The following is a 21,655-nucleotide window of genomic DNA, read 5'->3' as shown; positions in this document are numbered from 1 at the left end:
TGCAATGCAGCCTATGCTCAGTGGCACACAGTGCTGCCGGTACATGTATGCAGGCACCAGGCCTGTGAGCAGCACAGGGTGCCGGCGATGAATCCTTGTGCTCAGCGGCATGTGGTGCTGCTGGTGCATGCATGCAGGGACTGGTTGGGTGAGTGGCATGGAGCGCAATGCAGTGCAATGCAGCCCACGCTCAGCGGCACACATGTGGGCACCGAGTGGGTGAGCGGTGCGGGGCGCAATGCAGTGCAGTCCATGCTTAGAGGCGTGTGGCACTGTCGGTGCTTGCATGTAGGTGCTGGACAGATGAGTGGCGCAGTGCAATGCAGCCCATGCTCAGCGGCACGTGGCACAGCTGGTGTGTGCGCGCAGGTGCCGGGTTGCCCCCGTTCCTCACAAGGGAGCCTGAACCTGTGGCTCGCAGAGAGCGAGCCTGGTCTCGCCGGGGGGGCCCGAGGCAGCGGCACAGCCCTGGCCGGCTGGGTTCGGCCGGAGTCAGCAAGCGCATGATGCAGCCCGCGGGGCCCGGCTGAGGTCAGTCAGTCACACCCAGGCGACGGCACTGACTTCACTGCGGGCAGCAGCGTCTCCGCACGTCCCGTGCTCCCCCGAGGCGGCCCAGGAGCGCTGAGCGGCCGAGCCCACGCTGCTTATCAGCGCGAAGGCATCGCTGCGCTCGGGGCGCCCGGCTCCCGCGCAGCCCCCCATGCCCGCTGGAAGAGCCTTGCCTGGCAGGCGCCTGCAGCGCGACCGCTTGCTCGCTGGGTCCCGCTGCTCGCCGCACCGATGCCCCCCCCCGCCTCCTGGTCATGCTGCATGGCCCTCTCTGCCCGCCACTTGAGGAGGGGCCACTTGAAGCCAGCGTGAGAAAGGCGGCCATGCTGCGGCGCGCGCCGCCTGTGGGGCCTAGGCCGGGCCGCGGCGTCACCGTCCCGTGACAGATTCCGCATTTATTTGTTGCTTTATTTTATTTTTTTTCATCCCCCCTCCGGTTATTCCTTTTGTGTGTGTGTGTGTGTGTGTGTGTGTGTGTGTGTCTTTTTTGCTGGGGCTCCTCCGAGACGCGCGAGATGATCGCACAGGATCTTAGCTCATCCGCTCACTGCCTCACGCCTGGGAGGCTTGGCGGGCGGCCCGGGGGCGCCGGAGGAGGAGGAGGAGGAGGATTTCATCATCCTGCTGCGGTGTCTCGGATAAGCGGCCCCCTCGTTAACCGATCCGTCCCCGCGCGCGAGGCGCTTGTAGGGGGTGCCCATGCTCCTTGCGGCCCCCATGGTGGTCTTGGGCCCCCAGGGATGGGGGTGGAGGGGGCCAAAACTCCTCCGAGTTTCTCCCAGATGCTGCCTGGGAAGCAGCTGCAGTTTTATCTGCGCCCCTCTCCCCTATCCACTTCCTTTGCCTCTTCCTGACGGGATCCGGACTTTCCCGGCGCCTCGGCACTGCTTCGCACTGCAGCTTTTGGCAGTGCTGCGCCAACGCTCGCACGCAACCCGCAGCTCCTGCTCAGGCCATGCTGCATTTAAGCCTGTCCTGGGGCCCGAGAGGTGGGGAAAATCCTGGGAATGCATGGGAACTGGCTCACCAGGGCCACGATGGAGCTCAGCCCCGGGGCAGGGGTATTTTGGAGGAGACACCAGGCGGCAGAGCCACAGCAGTTGCTCACCTGTGCCAGCAAAGAAGAGCCCCAGATGGACAGTCCATTTCCATGCGTTTATTTAATAATTAAAAAATAGTATAAAAAATAAATATTTAAATAGAAGCCTCTCTATATATTACCCCAAATCTGCTTAATTATTATTATTATTATCATCATCATCATCATTATTATATTAATAACGTTATTAGGAGACGAGGCAGGTGCTGGCGGGCATGCGCAGCCCCAGCCTGTCCCAGGCAAATAAATAAGCGCTCACAGCGTGGCCCCAGGCTGACATCCCAGCTCCGGGCTGGCTGGGGTGCGAGGATCCCGTCCGCGCAGCGGATCTGGGCTCCCTCCCGGAGGCGCCAGGCTGGAGTGAGATGAAGCACCAGGCTGTGCCCCCAGCAATGCCGGTGCTTGCGAGCCTGCCTCTGGCTGAATCCCAGCTCCCGAATGCCGTAAAATTCACTAGAACCCAAAGCAAAGGGACTGAGCAGCCCCTGCCGCTGCTGCCTCCCACAGGCGTGGGCCACGCGAAGACGGGGACGGCTGGGGCCGCCCCGCGGGGACCAGCCCATGCAGCCCAGTGTGGCCCTGTGGCGCACCGAGCACAACCGCTGATATCCCATGCCATCAGCCTCGCTGCCGCTACTGCCACAGAGCATCAAATAAATAAAGGCGCTGAGCAGAGGCGGCTGGGGCAGGAGGGACGGGAGAGCAGGAGGGGGTAATAAATATGAAGGGAAGAGGGACCATTGGAAGGGAAGGACCTTTGGGGGGGGCAGGTGATGGTGCTGGTGGCCGCATGGTGAGCCAGGGGCCGGTGGGGACACCTGGTCCCTGTCCCGCTGCCAGCTGTCCCCCCCTTGCCAGGAGCCAGCACTGAGGTCTCCCTTGAAAGGGTCTTGGCTCAACCAGCCTTGGCGAATCCTCTTGTGGCTTTCCGGGCTTGGCGGCGGAGCGAGAGGTGCTGTGGCTCGAGTGCTCACACGGGGCTCAGGTGAGGTAGGAGGATGCGAGCTGCCTGGGAGATGACCTGCACATACTTCCGAAGCACCTGGCAGCCCTGCTGCTTCTTCCTGAAGGCGCTCTTGCTCTTGCTGCTCTGCCCATAGTTCACATCCACCTGGAAGATGTTGTAGTTCTTGCAGAGCAGGCAGGTCAGGTTGGAGATGAGGCCCCGCGTGGTCTTGGTGGTGTTGTGGAGGCGGTCAAGAAGCTCCTTGGCTGTGGGGTTGAGCTCCTCCTGGTCCCGCGTGATGTTCCCCAGCGAGGCATTGAGGAAGGCAAAGAGCTTGTACATGGCAACCATGACCTCCTTCTCGCTTGTCCGGTTAACGTGAAAGGGGGGGAAGTCGATGCCATTGGGGTTGCAGAGCTTGTCTGTCTCGCTGCTGAAAGGCTCTCCCTGGCACTTCAGCTGGGGGGACAGGCAAGTGTCATCAGGGGTCCCAGCCAGCTCCCTGTCCCTGTCCCCATTGCCCAGGTCACCACTCCATGGCACCCTCAGCCTCTGAGGTCGTCTGGGGCACCCTCCTTCCAAGGTGTCATGGTCAGTTTGTGCTGCAGCTCAGCAGCTTCAACCTCCATGTCCCTGGTGTGTCCCCAGCACATCCCCCACTGTGCCAGGACACGCCTGGAGCGCATTTTCACCCCCGGCCCTGGTGGCAGCCCCGCTCGCAGCCCGTTCTGGGCGCCCAGGCAGTGGGCGGCACTTACGTAGAGGCTGAAGAGGTCCTGGGCCGTGGCATTGAGCAGCGCAACCTGCTTGCGGGTCTGCTCGTGGACATTGGAGCGGCACAAGCTGCTGATGGGGCAGCCAGCGCCATTCACCAGCAAGGCCCGGCCGGCCACCAGCCTGCGGTGCAGCAGCAGCAAGGCCACGAAGGGGACGACACCTTGGCACAGGGAAAGAGCAAGGGAGAGAGAGTAGAGGGTCAGTGGGTGCCCGGCATGGCACCGATGCCGGTGCCGGGAGCAGGGCCGGCGCCAAGCACCTCAGACGGGTGGGCTGCCAGGCTGGGCTTTGCCTGAAGCTTCTGCTTTTCTGCCTTTGCCGGGGAACGCACTCCCCGCCGCCTGCCACTCCCATGCTGCCACCCGCTCTGCCAGGCTCGGCTCGGTTCGGTGCCGCTTCCTCACCTGCCTGCCCGCTGCCCAGCAGGAATTCCCCTCTCCTGCTTCCCCACAGGGCGCCCGCCTGCATTCCCACGTTTCGCAACGGCCCCGCTGACGGCCTGCCAGATTTAATCGAATATGCAAAGCGGTTTCCTCCCCGTTATCCTCGGTGGCATGCTACGGGAGCCAGAGCGGGGCTCCACCCCGGCGCTGGCACCCGGCGCAGCCAGCAAACCTGCCCGGGGCTTTCACTTTAATGCCTGGGCAGCTGTGCCTCAGTTTCCCCATCCGTGCGCCCGCTGCCGCTTGCCAAGGAGCCCTGGGAAGAGCCAGCGCAGCTGCCGGTGGTGCGGGCCAGGAAATCCCTGGCTGCTGAACATGCGCTGCCTTTGGCACAGCTGGGGTGCCCCGCCGGGCATCCCTGGGCTCTTGAGGCACCCCAACTGCCGGGACAGCCGCCTGCGGCGGAGAGGTGCTGGGAAGTGGCCAGCACACACAGCCCCACGCCCTGCCCCGACAGCGCGAGCATCCCAGCGGAGTGGCCAGTGCCCCGGCTGCACTTGGCAGCTTCCTCATTTCTCAGATTTCTTACTTGCCTCTAATTAAGCAAGAGCTGCCTGCCTTTTGTAGCATCCACAGACCCAGGAGGAGGAAAAGGCAAAAAAAAAAAAAAAAAAAAAAAAAAAAAAAAAAGAGGGGGGAGAAACCAACAGCACCAAAAAATAGCAAGATCCCCACCACCACCACACACACACCCTGTTTGGAAGTATTTTGAGTTATATAAGTGTCCAGATGTTGGCTGAAAGGCGCCAGAAAGGCATCTGCACTCCCCGCTGCCAATTCCCAGAGATGCTCGCCCCGGGGAAGAGCAGGCTTGCGGGAGAGTTCGCCCGCGGCAGTGCCGGAGACAAAGTGTGCGTGTGCTCGTTTGGACATCGCCGAAGTTGAAAAGCTGGAGAGGGAAGCCGGGGAGGGGGGGAAGGAAGGAGAGAGAGGAAAAAGAGGGGGAAATAGGTTTGACAAAGATTTTTCTTTTTCTTTTTTTACCTGCCGGCATGAACTTCATTGTGAGCCGTGTGTCCCGGGAGCAACTTTAATAGAGATTGATGCTGGCAGAAGAGGTTTTCAGAAATTCATGTTCATACTGGGGGACTTCTCTTGGTTTATATACCGGTCGTGCAGTGAGCCTGTGTTGTAAGAAAGGAGGGGGGGGGGGGCGAGGGGGGAGAAACAGAGAAACACTATCATTACTTGTATTGAAACTGTAAATCAGGAAGTAAAGAGCTTTGGAAATCGTGAATGATTCTTAGAAATAAACTTCTGATAAAGTTGATGTCACCGGGATTGTGGTTTTTTTCACGCACGGGGCTGGGGCTGGAGGCGGCTGAAGGGTGCAGGGGGGGGGCAGTTAAGCGGGTTAAAAAAAAAAAAAGGCAAAACCACCATACCAAGCCGCATGGGATTTTTTTTTTTTTTTTTTGGGGGGGGGATGTTGCAGCTTGCCCTCTGGGTGGCCCGCGGGCTCCACGGCAGTGACTCATGCACTTCTGAAAGCACTTTCACCCCCCCCACCTCCCCTCCACCACCCCAGGGTTCCCCCCCCCTCGGTGATTCCCCTTGGAGCTGGGGGGGGGGGGCAGAATAAATAAATAAATAAATAAATAAATAAATAATGTATTTTTTTCCTGCAATAACCTCCTCCTCCCCATGCAGCGGGGTGACAGGCTCGAGCCCTCAGCCATCTTCACCGCCGTGTCAGGGTGGGGGGGAACCTCCTTTTTTTTCAAGCGAAAAGCAGCTGTTTTGCACCCTCACAAAACTGCTGTTTGGGCAAAAAAAAAAAAAGAGAGGGAAAGAAAAAAAGAAGAAGAAACAAGAAAGTTCTGTTTTCCACCGGCAAAAACAAATGCAGGCAAAACCCGGCCAGCATCAGTGGGCAAGGCGGGACCAGTCCCCGGGGCCGGCGGTGGCCGCCTTAACCCTTCACGTCGCGGGGCGCCTTTAACACCCCCCTGCCCAGTCCTCCCCTGCTGGACACCGCTGGCGGGGACAAGCTTAAAGCCGCTGTCGGGTTCCCCGCCCTCGACGTGCGGGTTGCTTTTTAAAAATTTTTATCATTATTATTATTTAATGGCCCCCTCCTCTTTTTTGGCAATCTGCCCCCCCCCCCCCCGGATTTGGGGCCCCGGGGGCCTGGCGCTGGGCGCAGCACCCTGCTGCCGTCGGGGCCCGCGGCGGCCGCTGCCCTGCTGACTGCTGCTCCCTGCTGTCCGCACGCGTTATGGGCCGGCTCCACGCGGCCCCGCGTGCGCTGCGTTTATCCCCCCCGCCCCCGCCGCCCTTTCTAAGTTATTTTTTTTCTTTTTTCTTTTTCTCTCTTTTTTTTTTAACCGGAAAGCTAGGGCGCCCTTGCCCAGGTTTCCTTGTCTGATGTGCCCCGACAAGCTGCTGCATAGCCCCTCGCTGGTCCACCTGCATCCCACCCGCCGTCCCGGGCACTGCGGTGCTCGCCCTGCTTGTGTCTCTGCCGTCTCTAACCCCACCAGGCTGGGAGGAAGAGCGAAGCTCCGCAGGCAGCTCAGCTCCTGCTGGGCGCTCGCCTGCACTGCAGGAGTGATCACAATTTTCCCAGCTGACTGCTGGATCTGCCCGCGTGGGCCCCAGTGCCTGGAGGAGCCCAATGCATCCTGCACCACCAGCAGCTTTTGGGTTGCTGGGTTCTGGCAGCATCCCAGGGCCAGGGCAGCCTGAGCTAGGCTCTGGGGCCCATGGGTGGGGGAAGCCCAGGACTGAATAAGTCTGGGGAATGAATTCCCTGTTGACTCACGGAGTGAGAGGAGCAACTTTTCCGTGTCGCTGGCTGGCTCCCTTCTTGCTGGCACCGAGATGCAGAGTCCCGGCCCAAAGCAGTCGTCCCGCTCGCCACCGTCATGCACCTCAGCCCTTGCCCTCGAAGCAGGGGTGAGCGGTGTCTCCTGTGGACCCGGGCGGGAGATGTGGGCAGGGCGGCCGCCTGCCGGACGTGGCGCGCTCACCGGCGGCGCACCAGGCCAGCCGGGGCTGCCTCATTCTGGCATTTTCCTGCAGCGGGACGGCGGGACGCCCTTCGCCGGGGCAGCGGGATGCTCCCCACACTGCTGCTCGCCACGGCACCGCTGGCCACCACTGAGTCAGTGCGGCCCGCTGCAAGCTGTGCTGGGCACTGGCGCACGGGAGGGAACGACTGACTCCGCAGTGCCGCGTGACCGCCCGGCCCGTGCCCTGGCTTTTTTGACTCAGCAGCCTTCCTCCTCCTCCTCCTCCTCCTCCGCGGCAGGGGAGGGCAGGGGCTTTGGCAGGAGCGGGCAATGCTGCCCTCGTGCCCATGCCAGCGGGCTTCGCAGTCCCGCTTCGCATCCAGCAAACAAAACCTCCACTGCAGAGAGGCCACCTTCATCTCTCCCTCTCTCTCCCCCCCCCCCCCTCTCTCTCTCCTCCCCCTCCTTTTTTTTTTTCATTATTTTTCCTTCCCTCTCCCTGCTCCATGCCTGAAAAATGTCCTGGTTCGGGGTACTTGGCTGCCCTGCAGAGCCCCCTGAAAGTGGGTGCTTTTGCCCCTGGCCTGCGGGAACGGGCAACACCAGCCACCACGAAAGAGCCACATGCCACGTGCCACCCCGGTGGAGACACTGCCTTCCGCTCACCGCCCACAAAACTCATCGACAGCTGTCTCGTGTAGTTCAATGCTTTATTTCCTTCAGGCATAATAGAAAAATAAGGGAGTGCAATTGGCCCGCCATGAGCAGAAAGGGCAGGCTCTCTTCTCACAGTACAAAAAAAATATTTAAATTCATAAATAAAATATTGTTACATTTATATTTAAACACAATAAAAATATCACAAAAATATATATATAGTCATATATTAAACCCACATTTTTAAATATATCTTCCCAGTGCAAAGGTGTTTTAAGTTAAACCTTCAGATTCAATAAATACATTAGCTTTACAAATATTAATCTATAAATTAGGCCTAACGTGGGCTGGCTGCCGAGGCCCAAGGCCACAGTACATGTGGTCAGAGCCATTGCCAGGCTCCCCAGCAAAAGTGCGTCCTGCCACCTCCACCACCTGTGAGGCTTGGGAGACGCTGCAGGCAGAGGGATGCTGTGGGTAGAGGGATGCTGTGGGCACAGGGATGCTGCATGCAGAAGGATGTTGTGGGCAGAGGGAAGCTGCGGGCAGCGGGATGCTGTGGGGACAGGGATGCTGTGGGCAGAAGGATGCGGTGGGCACAGGAACCCCAAGGGCACCAGGACACTGCTTCCAGATGCTCTCTGGGGCTTGCAAGATCTGAGACAGGCAGGTGGCATGCCAACCCTCACAGAGGCTGGCTGCTCCTTGGTGCTAGCTGGCATCCAGGAGACATTCCCGCCTCTGCGTGCAATGAGATCAGTGGCCCAGCACTCCTGCTAGCTCGAGCTGGCTACCGAGGGTGGGAGGAGAGCGTGTGCAGCGCGGGGCCGCGCACTGGCTGCTCCGCGAGCAGCTCCTTAGTCAGGATGGGTCACCAGACCCATTGAATCACTGGAAAATCAAGCCGGGCTCGAAAGCAGAGGCCGTTTCCGACGCGCGGGGCTGCCAGCCTGCAGTAACCCCGCGGCGGCGGGCGCCCAGTGCTGACCTCACAGCGCCAGCTGTCTGCAGGCGGTGGCGGGTGCAAGCCTTCATGAGGGTTCCCACAGCCAGGCACTGATCTGGGCTTGCGCTGGTGCCAGCGGGGCTGTCTTGTGACTGGGGGCATCGCAGCTTGGCCTCCATGGCTGCCAGAAGCTCGGTCACGGGTGCCTGCTGCTTCTCACCCCTTTCCACGTGCAGTCCTGGTGGAGCCAGAGGTGATTCCTGGTGGAGCTGTCCATCCCGGAGCAAACACGCTTGCCTTCTCAGGGTGCTCAAATCCGGCCAGGGAAAAACAGCCAATTTTGGGTTGCCCTGGGCAAAGGCTCAGCCTCCCCTGGGATACTGGTCCCATCTGCAGCAGCAGTGGCAGCAAGGGAGTCCTGCTCCGTGCGCCCGCTGAGTGCATCCACAAGTTTCTGCCAAGCTTTCATGGGAAGACAGTGGCAGTGGGCCCCAAGCTGGTGGAGATGGGAGCCGTGTGGACGGTTCATGTCGGTGTGGGCCGTGCCTGGGTGTAGAAGCGCCCGACCCGCGGGTTGCCTCTTCTCGACCTGCGCCGCAGCTGCCGCTTTGCTCGGCGCTCCTGCAGGCCCTTCGCTTCCAGGGCAGTGTGGAGTTCACTCATGAAGCCGGAGTAGCTCCAGAGGACTTTGCAGCCTTCCAGCTTCTGCTGGAAGACTTTGGTCAGTGCCGGCTTTGGGGTGAGGGTGACGGGGACGGGCGTGAGGCCCCGGGCTCGCAGCAGGGCCTGCACATTGTTGAGGAGTCCCCGCACCTTGAGGTGGGTGATGGAGAGGCGCCGGAGGAGCTCGGCGCCGGGGGCATTGAGGTCCCGCTGGTACTGCCAGACAGCACGCAAGGCACGCTCCAGGCGCTGCATGGCACCGTGGAGCTCCTGCAGCGCGCCAGACGCCAGCGGGTCCGTCCTGATGCCCTGGGGCAGCCACTCCAGCCGCTTACCACTTTGGCAGAGCTTGGTCCCATTTGGCATCTGGTTGCTCTCCTGCGAAGAGGTGAGGGAGTCAGCGCCGAGCAGCTGGCGGGCACCTCCGTGGGCTCTGGCCCCGGCGGAAGGCCGCGCTGTCCCCTCCCATCCCACTTACGTAGAAGGTGAAGAGCTCCTGCGCGTCCTCTGCCATGTGCCGCACCAGTGCGTGGATCTGCTGCCGGTACGAGGGCTGGGAGCCGCGGCCAGCACCAGCAGGCACCGCGCAGAGGAGGAGGAGGCCTTTGGCCATGGCTGGGGAAGAGGAAGGAGTGGAGCTGTTGGTTGGGGGGGGGTTCAGTGTCACCTCTCACAGGGCGGCAAGGAGGAGGAGAGGGGCGCCCATGTTGTGCCGGCCGCCATGGAGCTCTAGGTGAGACCCAGCGTCCTTCCTCCCGCTCCACTGGGCTGCTGCCAAGTGAAGCATCTCTCTTGGCTCACTGCTGGAGTGGTGACCAGACCCCCGAGACCCCCAAGGAGCCAGTGATGGGGGAGGATTCACAGCCCAGCCCCCCTACTTGCTCCCCTTCTCACCCCTTCCAGGAAGAGGGCCCCCACAGCCAGAAAGGCCCACTCACGCTGCTGGGAGAGGAAAGTGCGAGTGGGCTTGGCGGAGCAGGCTGCCGCTGCTGTGGGACTCGGCGCCCCAGCGGGCCATGCTGCCACGCTTCCCCACACGCCTCCCGGCACAGCTAGCTTGAGTAGGTGGCCCGGCAGGGCGGAGGGAGGCAGGAATGGCATGAGCGCGTGAGCAAGAGGGTAGTTGCAGGCCACCACCAGTGACTTACCTGCTAGCACGCCCAGGGGCCGCCTGCTGCACCGCATGTTCAGCTCGCGGTATCTCCGAGCGGTGCTGCAAGGCGCGCGGAGCCACTTCCTTACTGGTCGCTTATGGGGAAGCTCGCCTTTTAAAGTGCACTGATTAGCCACCACCTACAAAGGAGGCACCCGGCTTCAACGGAAAGAAATACAGAAGTGAAGCGACGACTGGGGGCCAATGAGCGGGGTGAGCTGCGCCAGCGGCGGAGGGGCAGGAAACGAGGCTGGCCGGCCCCTGGTTTTGTTCTTCGATTCAGTTCCTCGAGGGAGTCATTGCAGGTCCACTTGGCGCTCCGGCGGGAGCGGGAGGACACCCCGCTTGCCCAGGCCCTGCTGCCCGCGGCGGCTTCAGCTGTGAGCCAAAACCAAGGAAAGCCACTCCATAGGAAAGAGCCGCTTTGAGTCAGCCTGGTTTCACTGATTCCTTTACTAAATGGGGCACAGTAATGGCACATTACACTGAAAACAGCCTCTGCCACCCACCCAGTGTCCGCGATGTGCACTGAAAGCTGTGGCATCCACTGTGCCTGCTGCGCCCCCCACCCTGCCTTGCAGTAGCGGACAATTTCGGAAAGCGGTGCCGAGGTGGCGGCACGCCGGGAGCTGGACCTAGGCCTGTAGCACGGACTGGGCAGTTTTTGCAGGGCTACTTCACCTGGCAAAGCCATCTTGCAGCTGCCCCTGGGGCTGTAGCAGAAAACACAGCCTGCGAGGGAGGTGGCCAGCAGAGGCAGGTGCAGCGCGAAGGGAGATGGGGCAGATGACACAGAGGTTGCTCTGGACCATCCGGACATGAGTGCTGCTCCGGAAGATACTCTTTCCATCAGAGCCCGGCTGCAGGGCTGCAAATGTTGCCGTGCCCCATGGCCCCACACTGGGAACTGTTGCCTGGAGCTGCCTGGCCACCACGATGCCCAGCGCTTGCTGTGAGCCCACGGCGGTGCTGGGGCACTGTTGCCACAGCCGTATATGGTAAACCCGAAAGTGGAGGGTGGCCGCCGGCAGTGGGATGCCGTGGCGCACGGTGGCAGAGGAAGTGGCCTGCTGACTAAGGGGCCGCTGCGCCGCCCGACGCACTGCCAGCGTCTGCCCAGCCCCGCTTCTCCGCTGGGGCACGGTGGCAGCCCCAGCCACGTGGTGGCACTAGGCCCAGCACAGGCGAGCGGCTATTCCCACCCCCTCTGCCGCACCGCTTGGGTTGGGTTTCTCTCCACCTAGGGTGCACATTGTGGCTTGCACCAGCCACGGAGGGGAGGGAAGCGTGGCGGGTAGCACCAGCGTCCAGATGGGTGAGAAACTGGAGGCACCTACTGTGCCCAGCAGCTGTTCGCCGCTCCTGTACGTCCTCGCTGTATGGAAGGAAAGAGCTGCACATGCCTGGAGCCGGGCCATGTGTGCAAGGAAGGAAATGCAATTGCCCGAGGGGGTCAGCGGCAGAGCTGGGCCCTGTTTGGGGCCGCGGCATTGCACAAAGCCGTGGGGTCAGAGGAAGCACGCTCTGGCAGGCGCTGCACGGCAGCTGGCAGCGGGCTGCCCGCACAGCCTCCCCATCCTGCTGCGTAAGGGTTATGCAATGCCGGTGGCGGGGGGAGAACCCGCCTGCGAGCCCCACGGCAGAGGGGTTGCCCAGGCTTGGCCTCGGCCCTTAAAGTCACGCTGGTGGTGCAGGAGCACCTTGGCTCCCGTGGCAGCCTGTGCCAGTTGCCCAGGGAAATTAGATCGATTTTTACAAAACTTTATTTTATGTACAGTTTATCAGCTATTGTTAAAAGGAACAAATCCGCTGGCTCTGGGGTAACCGTGGGTGACACCACCAGCTGATGAGCCAGCAGCAGGCCCCAGCCAGGAGGTGTTTGCATCGGTGCTCCAAGCTTTGGGAGGAAAATGGCCATGGACACAAGGGCCCATGTCCTCATGTGGGGCAGGGCATTACAATGCAAAACATGCAGCGGTGGTGCACCGAGACCCTGAAAGCATGGGGCCAAAGAGCGACAGCTTGCTTTGCAAAGTGCATTTTGGACTCCACACTGTTTTTGTTTCTCTCCAAGGGGCTGTGATTTTCCTAGACTTGCCAAGTGCCAGATTCCAGGGCTTGCAGGTGGCGTGGCTGTGCCAGGTCCTCACCAGCACCTCTGCTGCTTCTTGCTTTGCCACCAAAGGGAAAAACACAACCGCTTGCAGACACAGAGCACGGTGCCAGCGAGCCCACAGCAGCTGGATGCCTGTCGCCTCCGGCTGCTCCCACGTGCCCTTCTGGCCTGGCACAGGAAGCCGCCCGAAGCACAATTTGCACTTTCAGATTGGACGGCTTCGGCAAAGGAGAGGAAAACCAGAAATAATGTCTCCTTGAAAACGGAAGAGAGCAGTGATGACTCATTTCCATACAAAAGAAATGTTTTCTTTTCCCAAAGTTTCTCCTCCCACCACTGCCAACCTGCAGAACTCCCTGCTGCAGCAAATGGGCATCACACAGCAGCCAGCAAAGGCTATGCTGCCTTGGCCAGCATCGCGTCCTCCCGCATCCCCATGGCGGGGAGGGTGTCACCGCCACCATCCCCGGGGCAGCAGGTCCTGGGCAGCAGGGGCTGCCAGACACATGCTATGAGCAAGGTCACCGCTGCCTGATGCTCCTCCACTCCCACTGTTCGGCTCTTCTGCCCTCAGCCATGGCCCAGGTTTCTCTGCAGCATTCCTCCCAGGAGACCTTGGATGGCCTCCAAGGGATCTTCTTTCCATCTTTTACCCCCCACCCCAGCCATTGCTGTGTCTGCACTAGAAAAAAAATGAGGGTCCAAGGACAAATGGCCTGGGTTGGTCACATCCCTGTGGCTGGATCCTCGTCCTCTAGGCATCATCTGGGAGGTCAGCTGGCACCAGCCACATCTGTGCTGGGGCCCATGTAAGCAGGTAAAGAGTCTTGGGGATGTGTGTGCCACAGTACAGCCTCTCTCTGCAGTGCAGCCACGACCATCAGGGCTGCTCTAGTGCCCACAACCCCGCAGCACCAAGCACACATGACTATGGTGGCTGTTCCTGCATTCCTGGCTCCGCAGGACCCCAGATCACAATGGGGTTTCATGCCCCAAGGGCACTGATGGGACTTAGGACCTGGGAAGCATGGAGCTGCCACGGCCTCCTCCAGGGGGCCTGGCCCGGCTGCCAGGGACAGGCACTGAGCACAGGCCCACAGTCACAGCTAGTCAAGCTATGGGCAGTCTCATCCTGGCCTGGTGGACTGGCAAAGGTTGTAAATAGGGCAACACTAGAGGGAAGAAGGATCCAGAAGTTCCTTGTCTCCAGGAGACATCACACCGGTTTGACAAAGGCAATTTGTTCATCCCTCCATCTATCCATTCATCCATCCATCCATGTATCCACCTATCCATCCACTCCATCCATCCATCCCATCCACCTATCTATCCACCTATACATCCAGCTATCCACATATTCATCTATCCCATCCATCCACCCCATCCAGACGTACATCCTATCCACATATCCATCCACCCCATCTATCCATCCAGCTGGCCATCCACTCCATCCATCCATGTTCATCCAGCCAGCCATCTGCCTATTTATCCACCCCATCTATCCATCCACCTATCTAGCCACTCCATTCATCCACGTATCCATCTATCCATCCATTGTATCCATTTGGCCATCCATCCAGTCATCCATGTATCTGTCCACTCCAGCAATCCACCTATTCATCCACATATCCACCTATCTACCCATCCATGTATCCACCCATCCACCCACCCATCCATGTATCCATCCACTCCCATCCATGCATCCACATATCCACCTGCCCCATCCATCCATACACCTATCTATTCACCCCATCCACCACCATCCATGTATCCATTCACCCCATCCACCTATCCATCAATTTGCCCAACCATGTATCCATTCACCCCATCCATCTATGCACCTCCACCCATCCACGTATCCATCCATCCATCTCTCCCTCTAGCTGTTCCAAAACCAAGCTGGCTGCTCATCCACTCACATCCCTGGCCCACAGCCCATGCTGGCACCTGCACCCTGACCACCACCGAGGATCCCCAACAAAAGATACCCCCCAGAGCCACAGGACAGTCTGGCAGTCTCTACACCACCCTGGGCCTTGCACAGTGAAAATCCAAGGAGATTACTCAGGGCCTGCACTGCACAAAGCAGGAAGTGCTGAGATCCAGCAGGCTCATTGCATGACTCCAAAAGCCATGGGAAAGCCCTGGAGCTGGGCTGCTACCCAGAGAGCACCCAGGCGGCTGGGGTGCTCACCCCACCACATGGGGTGGCTCATCCTCTTGAGTCACTGGCTGGGGAAGCGCGCCACCACCGCCACGGGGCTGGGTGGCAGGGGGAAGCACCTGCTCTTTGCTGCCGCAGGTCTCTGCTGGGCTCTGAAGGAAGAAGGAAAAAGCACAGTCACTAGCACAGAGGTAGCAGCCTTCCCCATGCACCCTTTGGAGGAGGATGAAGATGAAAGAGGAGCGCCTTGTGGAAGGATGTGCAATACCCAGAACAGTTAAAAATAGAGTCGGTGATCGCATGGGCTGGCTGCAGTTACTTAATCGCCATGGCGCACGTCACTGCTGTCTCATGACTCTGGAAAAGAGAGTGAGACAGGAAGGAAAGAGGCTGGGGACTTCATAGGAACTTGAGGTCTCGCAAGCGGGTGCTGGAGGCCTCGCGCGCAGCCCCGCGTGGCTTTGGCGGCCCTTCTCAGCCTGGTGCCAGCGTGGCCATGGCTGAGGAAGGTTTTATAACGTCATCTATCACATACAGTGGAAAAAGGATGGCACAGGAGTTTGCCAAGCCCCCCCATGGTGCTCTCGCTCTGCTGCTGCCCAAGCACTCGCCTCTCCCTGGCGAATCAGTTGCGCTGCCTCGGCAACGATCTCGGGCACAGCGGGCACTGCTGCCGTGAGAGCTGCCCAGCCTCTGCTACTCTGCCGCGCATCCCATGGCCCCAGCGCTGGCCTACGCAGAGATGCCGGCGCCCATCCCCTGCTTGGAAAGCATTTGCCAAGGGAGCACAGTGAGGGCTGGTGCAGGCACGGGGAAAAGCAGCCAGCACCTGGCTCAGGTGGCTTTTGGCAGTGTCAGGAGCCTGTGGCAGTGTTGCTCCTGGCCAAGAGAATTGCCAGCTTCTCCCATCAGGAGCTAGGCAACGACCACGCACCTGCAGGGGCACGGGGCAGCACACAACAGCCAGCATGGACCCACAGCCATGCAGTAGGTGAAGAAAATTGGACTTTTATTGACTTCATAAAAACTAGGAAAAAAAGAAAAAAACACCACTCGGAAGATGGGACTTCAGTGCTCCCCCCTCCAGGGCAGCGAAGGGCAGGAACCGCCAGGGCCACGGCGGGGAGTGGGGAGGCAGAGCCAGGCCCTGCAGAGCAGGGCACGTCCCCATAACAGCACCCCCCCCCCCGCCCAGGTCTTTCAGGATGTGCCCGGGTGCAGCACAGGGGTGGTGATGGCAGGGGGCAGGGAGGAGACACAAGGGCAGGAGGTGAGCACCAAGGAGCTGCACTGCCCCATCCCTCCATCCTGGGAGGCACCTGGGCACCTTCTGCCCCAGCCCAACAGGGCTGGAGACCACCCTATTCCTGCCTTGCAAAAGTGTTATTTTTTTTAATAAAATAATAATTAAAAAAAAGCATCACTAGGTGCAGGCAGCACCAGGCCACAGAGTGCTCAATGGAGAGGAAGGGTGCCCTTCAGCCTCGCTGCCAGGGTAGTGCAGTGGAGATGTCCCTCTCCTCCCCCAGTGGCCACGTAATCCCGGGGTGCTGGTACTGGACTGGTTCCCAGGTGCCGTTGCCCCGGTGCTGGCGCTGCCCGAGGAACTGTACCCCACAGTGGGGAGCGCATGAGTCCTTCCATGGCACCTCCGGCAGCAGCTACGTGCCACTCTCCTGGCGCCCCTGGAGCAGCGCGATGACCTCGGTGATGCCATCCTCGGGGACCTGGGAGCAGGCCAGGGCCGCAGGCCAGCATCAGCACCTCAGGGCTGAGGCTGGCAGGGCCATCTCATGTCAGTGCTTCCCTGCCTGCAAGCTTACCAAGGCATGATCAAAGTTGAAGGTGCTGATGTAGTATGCTGAGATGTCCACGGCAGCCAGTGGCTCGGCGATTTGGGCCACGATTCCGCACTCGTCTGGTGAGACAAAGGGTCTGCTCACGACCGCGGTGGCAGACAGGGCCCAGTAGTGAGCACAAGTCCCCGGGGGTGCAAACAAGCTGTGCCAATGAGTGCCAAGCTCCAGTGGAGCGAGGGAACCCCCTGGCCTGCTCTGCCATTGGCCACTCGTAGCCTTGCCCCCAGCCCTGCATCCCACTGCTGAAGGGCTGCCTCAAGACAAGCACCGAGCAGGACATAGCATTCACAAGCTGGGCAGGGCAGAGCCACGGTGATGCTTACCAAAGCCCAGAGGCTGCCCGCCGATGCGCACCATCCGCCAGAGCTCCCCTGTGGAGCTGGTCAGCAGCAGGTCACTGGGGAACCTGAAAGACGTTGGCGGGGGGGGGGAATGGGACCCCAACTGCAAAATCCCCCAGGACCCCAGTGCCCACTGCAGCCGGGGCCTCAGGGAGGGACCTGTGGCCCCAAAATAGGTGCCTGGAGCGTGCAAGGCTGGAGCCTCAGAGGGCACCCACCTCTTCTGGGTTTCTGCATCCATCACAATTGAGATGTAGCCCTCAATCAGCGAGAAAGCAAAGAAGGTGATGGTGTCGAGGTCCTGGCTGCCAGGGACTGCCTCCTTCGGGAGGCTGCAGGCAGAGGGAGAGGCTGAGGCAGCCTCCAGGCTGGCCAGAGGCTCCGTCACCATGGAGCAAGAGGGCTGGCTTGCAGCACCAGGGTCAGGGTTGCGGGGGTGCTGGCCTCTACTGGTGTCACATCCAGATGTCACACCATCACCCCCTGGGCAGGGGCAGACACGGGACAAGAGCAGGTTTGCTCTGCACTTTGGAAGACGCCAGGCTTGGAGGTGCAGCCTGGCAGGACTCTGCTGCCACCAGGTCCCAAATACCGACAGCACCCCCTTACACTTGCGGTGAAATGCCTCTAGCAGCCATGGGTTGGAGCAACCTTGTCCACTCCACACCAGGGCACAGCACTAGGAACCCCAAGACCCCTTCCAGCATGAGATGTCAGGCCGCGAAGGACCTGGTGGCAGAGAGTTCACCCACCAGGTCACTCCACAGCCTCCTGCCCAACAGCACTAACTGAGCGAGGTGCCAGCAACCCAAGCAAAGTGCCAGCACCTGCAGGCACCCACCTGGGGGAGTAGAAGAGGACGTCGATGAGCATGGTGGCAATGCTGGGCAGCATGTCAGGTGCCACAGTCAGGATGCAGAAGCGGTTCTGGGGGCTCTGCACAGGGTGCACCGTGGGGCTGATGGCTGGCAGAGGACAGCGTGCTGTCACCCCCAACAGGGCACTCAGGGCCTGCTCCCCTTCCCCCCCACCTGCCACCAGCCAGGGCGCCCAGCTGCTTGAGGCTGGCTTGGGGACAGGACAGCAGTGCCACCCCGCGGCCACAGCGGTGACAGCCCGGAATCCCTCAGGGCGATCGGGGAGGCCCTGGGGGCATGGATGCAGCTTTGGGAGCAGGAGCCGACGGGACAGGGGGCCGCGCACACCCACCTGGCTTGGGTTTGAGGAAGCCGTTGCTGACACCGCTGCAGTTGACGGGCACGGCCTCGCCATTCTCCTCCTTGTAGATATCAAATTCTCCTGCCAGTGTGTGGATCACCACGGGTAGATCCTTCTCCCGGACCTGGCAGAAGCAGGGAAGAGTCAGGGCTGCAAGCGCCTCTCCCCGCTACCCAAGCCTCCACCCCTGCACCTTGACGGAGCTCACCAGGATGAAGTCTGTCTGGTACGTGGAGAGCATCAGCACTGAGACGTTGTGCTCAGCCAGCGGAACAATGACTGACTTGGCGATCTTAGTGACACCAGTGGCCTGGCAGCTGGAGGAAGCCCTGCCATTGGACACAACATTGAGCACCAGCCATGTCGAGTCCGCCACCTGCATGAACTCCGAGGGTGGCAACTCTGCAACAGGAGAGGGCAAAAGAGGAAACTGAGGCATGAGGGCCAAGGAAGAGCAAGGCTGGTGAGAGTCTCCCAGGGAGCCGCTGGCCTCAAGCATGCTTCAAGCGTGGCCAGGAACTGCTGCAATGTTTCCCCTCTCCCCTGGAGCTGGGGCAGGCCACCAGGGTCTGCAGCCAGCCCCAGGCCTGGAGGAGGGACAATAGCGCCCCATCCTCGCCAGGGTGCCCATCTGGCCCTTGGAAACACTGGTTTCACAGGGACAGGGCTGTGCCTGTTGAAGGGGCAATCCAACCCCCTGGAGGGGGCGGCACAGCCAGCCTCAGAAGATCCCAGCTTTCATTGCAAGCCCCCCCCCCACCCTCTGCCACAACTCAAAGGTGGCGTGGTGCTTCCCAAGAACAGGAACAGCCCCAGGAAAGGCAGTGGGTTGCAGGCCCAAAACACCCGCCTGCTCGTCTCCTGCACAGGCCCAGGCACGAACAGCCATGGCAAAGCTGCCCAGGGGCCTGCCAGGGCCTGGCCCACCCTCCCCTGTGCTCAGTGGATTAAAAAATAAGTTGCAGCTCAAAAACGCAAAGCGACTGCAGGCCTGGCCACGGCTTGCTGGCTTGGGTGCCATCGCCTCGCACCCATCTGACGGGAATGGCTCCTGTTTCCCCTCTGCGCACAGTGCTGAGTACGGCCCAGGGCACCATGCACCTGCTCCGGGTGGTCCACGGAAATCCTGGAACTTTTGCAATAACTTCCTGGGCTCTGTTTCGTAGGGCTGCTGGAGCCAGACACCCACCCATCGGCATGGCTGTAACATGCACGGCAAGGAGCCCCCTCAAGCTTCACACCAGCCTGGACAGAGCACCAGCACTCAGAAAGCCCCTTCGCATCGCACAGGAACAGGGGCTGCCCCTGTCCCCACAGGCACTAGTGGTTCCTGGGGCCTTGCACCTCCTGGGATAAGTTTCCTTCAGCCAAACCTGGGGAAGGTGCTGCCCCAAGGTCTGCATGTCCGCGACGTGCCAGCCCGTGTCCACATCCACAGGCGGGATGAGCTGCAGGGGCTCAGCAGCCTCACACCACCGGGGGCCCGGTGCCAGGGCTGGCTCCGCAAGCGCTGCTTTTGTTGGCGCAGCCCCGAGCACGCTCGCGGGTTCCTTCCTGCCCCACACGCCCTCTCCCCGGGAAGGGACAGATCCGGGCTATGTTCTTCCTCCTGCGTTTCTCTCCGATGGCCGCCAGGCTAGCTCCCACCAGGTGCTGCGCAGAGGGGCCAGCACCACCCTGCAGCTGAGCCAGGCTGACCAGGGCAAGAGGGACTGAGCTGCTCACCATCCAGAGTGGCATGCCCAGACCAGGACTCCTCACACCACCCCCCCCCAGCTCCCCACCCCAGAACACCCACAGGCAAGCACCTGGGAAGGCTCTGGCAGGTCCTCCCTATGGCCCCGGGTGAGCACCACTTCCCAGCCAAGCCATGGGTCCAGCAAGGCAGCACATTAGCCACTTGCCATTTCAGCTGGGGCCTGCAGCAGAGCAGGTGCACTGAGAAGGTAAACTCATCACACCAGTGGCACAGCAAGAAGGATGAAGGGTCTCTGCCCAAAAGCCCTTTCCTCCAAGGAGAAGAAAGGTGCTTAGGTCCCAGGGGCTGCCACCAGCTAGGCGTTTCCCCATCTGGCTTCTGCACAGGAAGTCCCAGAGCAGCTGCCATGTGTTCCCAGGGACAGTGGGCTGGGAAACTGCGTGCTCTGGCCTGGCTGCTGCCACTTCCAGCCAGTCTCTCTGCAAGAGCACCAGGAAGCACAGGGTGCTGTGGTGTCCATGGAGGGCAACAAGGCCGCCCTAAGCTGCGGGGTCCCCGCAGCAGCTCACCAGTGGCCTAGGCACAAAAAAGGAGACCTGGCAGCAAATCCATAAAAATAAAGCATAGAGCGAGAGGTTGCAACCAAACCTCTCTGCCAGCCACAACGTGTGAGGGCCAGGGATGGCCACAGCCCCCAATGCCTCAGAGTGCCCAAGTTGGTGAAACTGGCTCCTGGTGAGAGAGTCTGAGGCCAGGACCAGCGTCAGCCGCAGGCGGCCAGCGAGCGCTACAATGTGGGCGGCTGCTGGTGCCTGGGCCAGCGGCAAGGCAACGACCCTTGTTCCTTGGGGCATAGCCAAGGAGATAAGATCCGCTTGGCTCTCTGAGGCCCGGCAACAGGAAGGTTTGGGTGGGAGCAGCCAGGAACACCCAGCTGGGGGGGGGGGGGGGAGAATCTGTCCCTCCAGCACAGCCTGTTCCACCAATACAGAGCATGGCAGCCTCTGGGCTCTTGCATCATCCAGGCATATGCAGCATCCAACCGAGCCATCTGCAGGGATGCACTGAGAACTTACACGACTCCTGTCAGGAGCTCAGAGCAGGGCCCAGCCTGCAGCTGACAGCCTCTGCTGCAGTGGTGGCATGGACATCGTCACAGAGGAAGCTGCTGCACAGTACCTTTAAAGCCTTCTTCGTCCAGCATGATGGTGTAGTCCTCGGGGGTCTCTGTCAGGCTGAAGAACTTGCATCTGCAGAAAGCCACAAGCACTGCTGAAGTGGGGCAGCCCAGGGGCACGGCTGCACCCTGCCACCCAGGGCTGCAGGCAGGCAGCGGCCCAGGGGCACCCAGCCCGGCCTGGTTCCCCCTTGCCCCACGGCTGCAGCCCTGGAGCAGGGTGAGCGCTGCTGGAGGGGGCGGACAGGGGAAGGAAGGAACCGCCACCGCAGTACCTGCAGCGCTGGGGCAGGAAGAGCAGCTTGACGAGCGGGTGCGTGTAGAGCCAGAGCCCGCGGCGGGCCACACTCAGCACCCGCACCCGGTGCTCCAGGATGTGCAGATCCATGGCGGCCAGCGCCGCCCGCCGCCGGCGCCGCTATAAGGGCGTCGCGGCCCCGCCCCGGCCCCGCCCCGGCTCCCGCAGAGGCCCCGCCTCCGCTCCCGTTCCCGGCCCCGCCCCCGGCCTCGCCCCGCCCCCGGGCTCCGGCGCAACCCGAGGTGGGGGCTCTGCGCCGCATCCCGGCCCCGCCAGCACAGCGCGGCGCGGGGATGGGGTCAGGGCGCGGGTTCCCCAGCTCCGGGCAGAGGCCGGTGCAGCCGGGAGTGTCCAAGCTGCAGAGCCCCAACGCGGAGCAGAAATTCAGCAGGTCCTTTCCTGCGGCCACTTCCTCTCCGGGCGGGGCGGGGGAGGGAATAAAAAGAGGATTTTCCGGAGGGGAGAAATGGAGCTTTCTGCCCAACTACGGCCTGCTGGAATCACGGGGAGGGAGAAAGCGCTTGGGCACGGCGGACGCGTGGCACGGAGAGCTGGGGGCAACACGGGGTAAATGAATGCAAAGCCCTGCAGCC

The 21,655-nt window shown here is 61.1% G+C and overlaps 2 protein-coding genes across 5 annotated transcripts; both read right to left on the bottom strand.

Annotated features, from left to right (window-relative positions):
• Positions 1-1,761: 1,761 nt before the first annotated feature.
• LIF (LIF interleukin 6 family cytokine) lies at positions 1,762-3,842 on the bottom strand. The gene is made up of 3 exons (XM_062590413.1): positions 3,779-3,842; positions 3,356-3,534; positions 1,762-3,056 (listed from the first exon to the last, which is right to left on the bottom strand). The coding sequence occupies exons 1-3, from the start codon at positions 3,840-3,842 to the stop codon at positions 2,622-2,624; spliced, it is 678 nt and encodes a 225-aa protein (XP_062446397.1). The 3' UTR covers positions 1,762-2,621.
• Positions 3,843-15,462: 11,620 nt separating this feature from the next.
• Positions 15,463-21,152, bottom strand: CASTOR1 (cytosolic arginine sensor for mTORC1 subunit 1). Of its 4 annotated transcripts, none has more exons than XM_062589888.1 (9): positions 21,040-21,152; positions 20,767-20,837; positions 18,097-18,290; positions 17,880-18,012; positions 17,512-17,635; positions 16,889-17,038; positions 16,653-16,735; positions 16,294-16,405; positions 15,463-16,197 (listed from the first exon to the last, which is right to left on the bottom strand). In XM_062589888.1, exons 1-9 carry the CDS (start codon positions 21,150-21,152, stop codon positions 15,894-15,896), a joined length of 1,284 nt encoding a protein of 427 aa, XP_062445872.1. In that variant the 3' UTR covers positions 15,463-15,893. The 4 variants fall into 4 exon arrangements, with proteins under 4 accessions (XP_062445872.1, XP_062445873.1, XP_062445874.1 ...); XM_062589889.1 differs by having other exon boundaries at positions 16,889-17,002; XM_062589891.1 differs by having other exon boundaries at positions 16,030-16,197; positions 16,294-16,388; positions 16,889-17,002.
• Positions 21,153-21,655: the final 503 nt, after the last annotated feature.

This window comes from Rhea pennata, chromosome 17 (assembly GCF_028389875.1).
Source record: "Rhea pennata isolate bPtePen1 chromosome 17, bPtePen1.pri, whole genome shotgun sequence".
NCBI lineage: Eukaryota > Metazoa > Chordata > Aves > Rheiformes > Rheidae > Rhea > Rhea pennata.
Note: the sequence above shows the minus strand (reverse complement) of the source record. Positions and strands in the feature narration are given on the sequence as shown.

Bases quoted from the DNA above. Each gene is read 5' to 3' on its own strand.
- LIF (XM_062590413.1), bottom strand. From the start codon at position 3,842: ATGCAGGCGGGCGCCCTGTGGGGAAGCAGGAGAGGGGAATTCCTGCTG. The intron at 3,535-3,778 runs GTGAGGAAGCGG...CCCTGTGCCAAG, and splicing joins GCTGGGCAGCGGGCAGGCAG to GTGTCGTCCCCTTCGTGGCC. The intron at 3,057-3,355 runs GTAAGTGCCGCC...CTGTCCCCCCAG, and splicing joins AGGACCTCTTCAGCCTCTAC to CTGAAGTGCCAGGGAGAGCC.
- CASTOR1 (XM_062589888.1), bottom strand. From the start codon at position 21,152: ATGGATCTGCACATCCTGGAGCACCGGGTGCGGGTGCTGAGTGTGGCC. The intron at 16,736-16,888 runs GTGGGTGCCCTC...AACGTCTTTCAG, and splicing joins GATGCAGAAACCCAGAAGAG to GTTCCCCAGTGACCTGCTGC. The intron at 16,198-16,293 runs GTAAGCTTGCAG...GCCTGCTCCCAG, and splicing joins TCAACTTTGATCATGCCTTG to GTCCCCGAGGATGGCATCAC.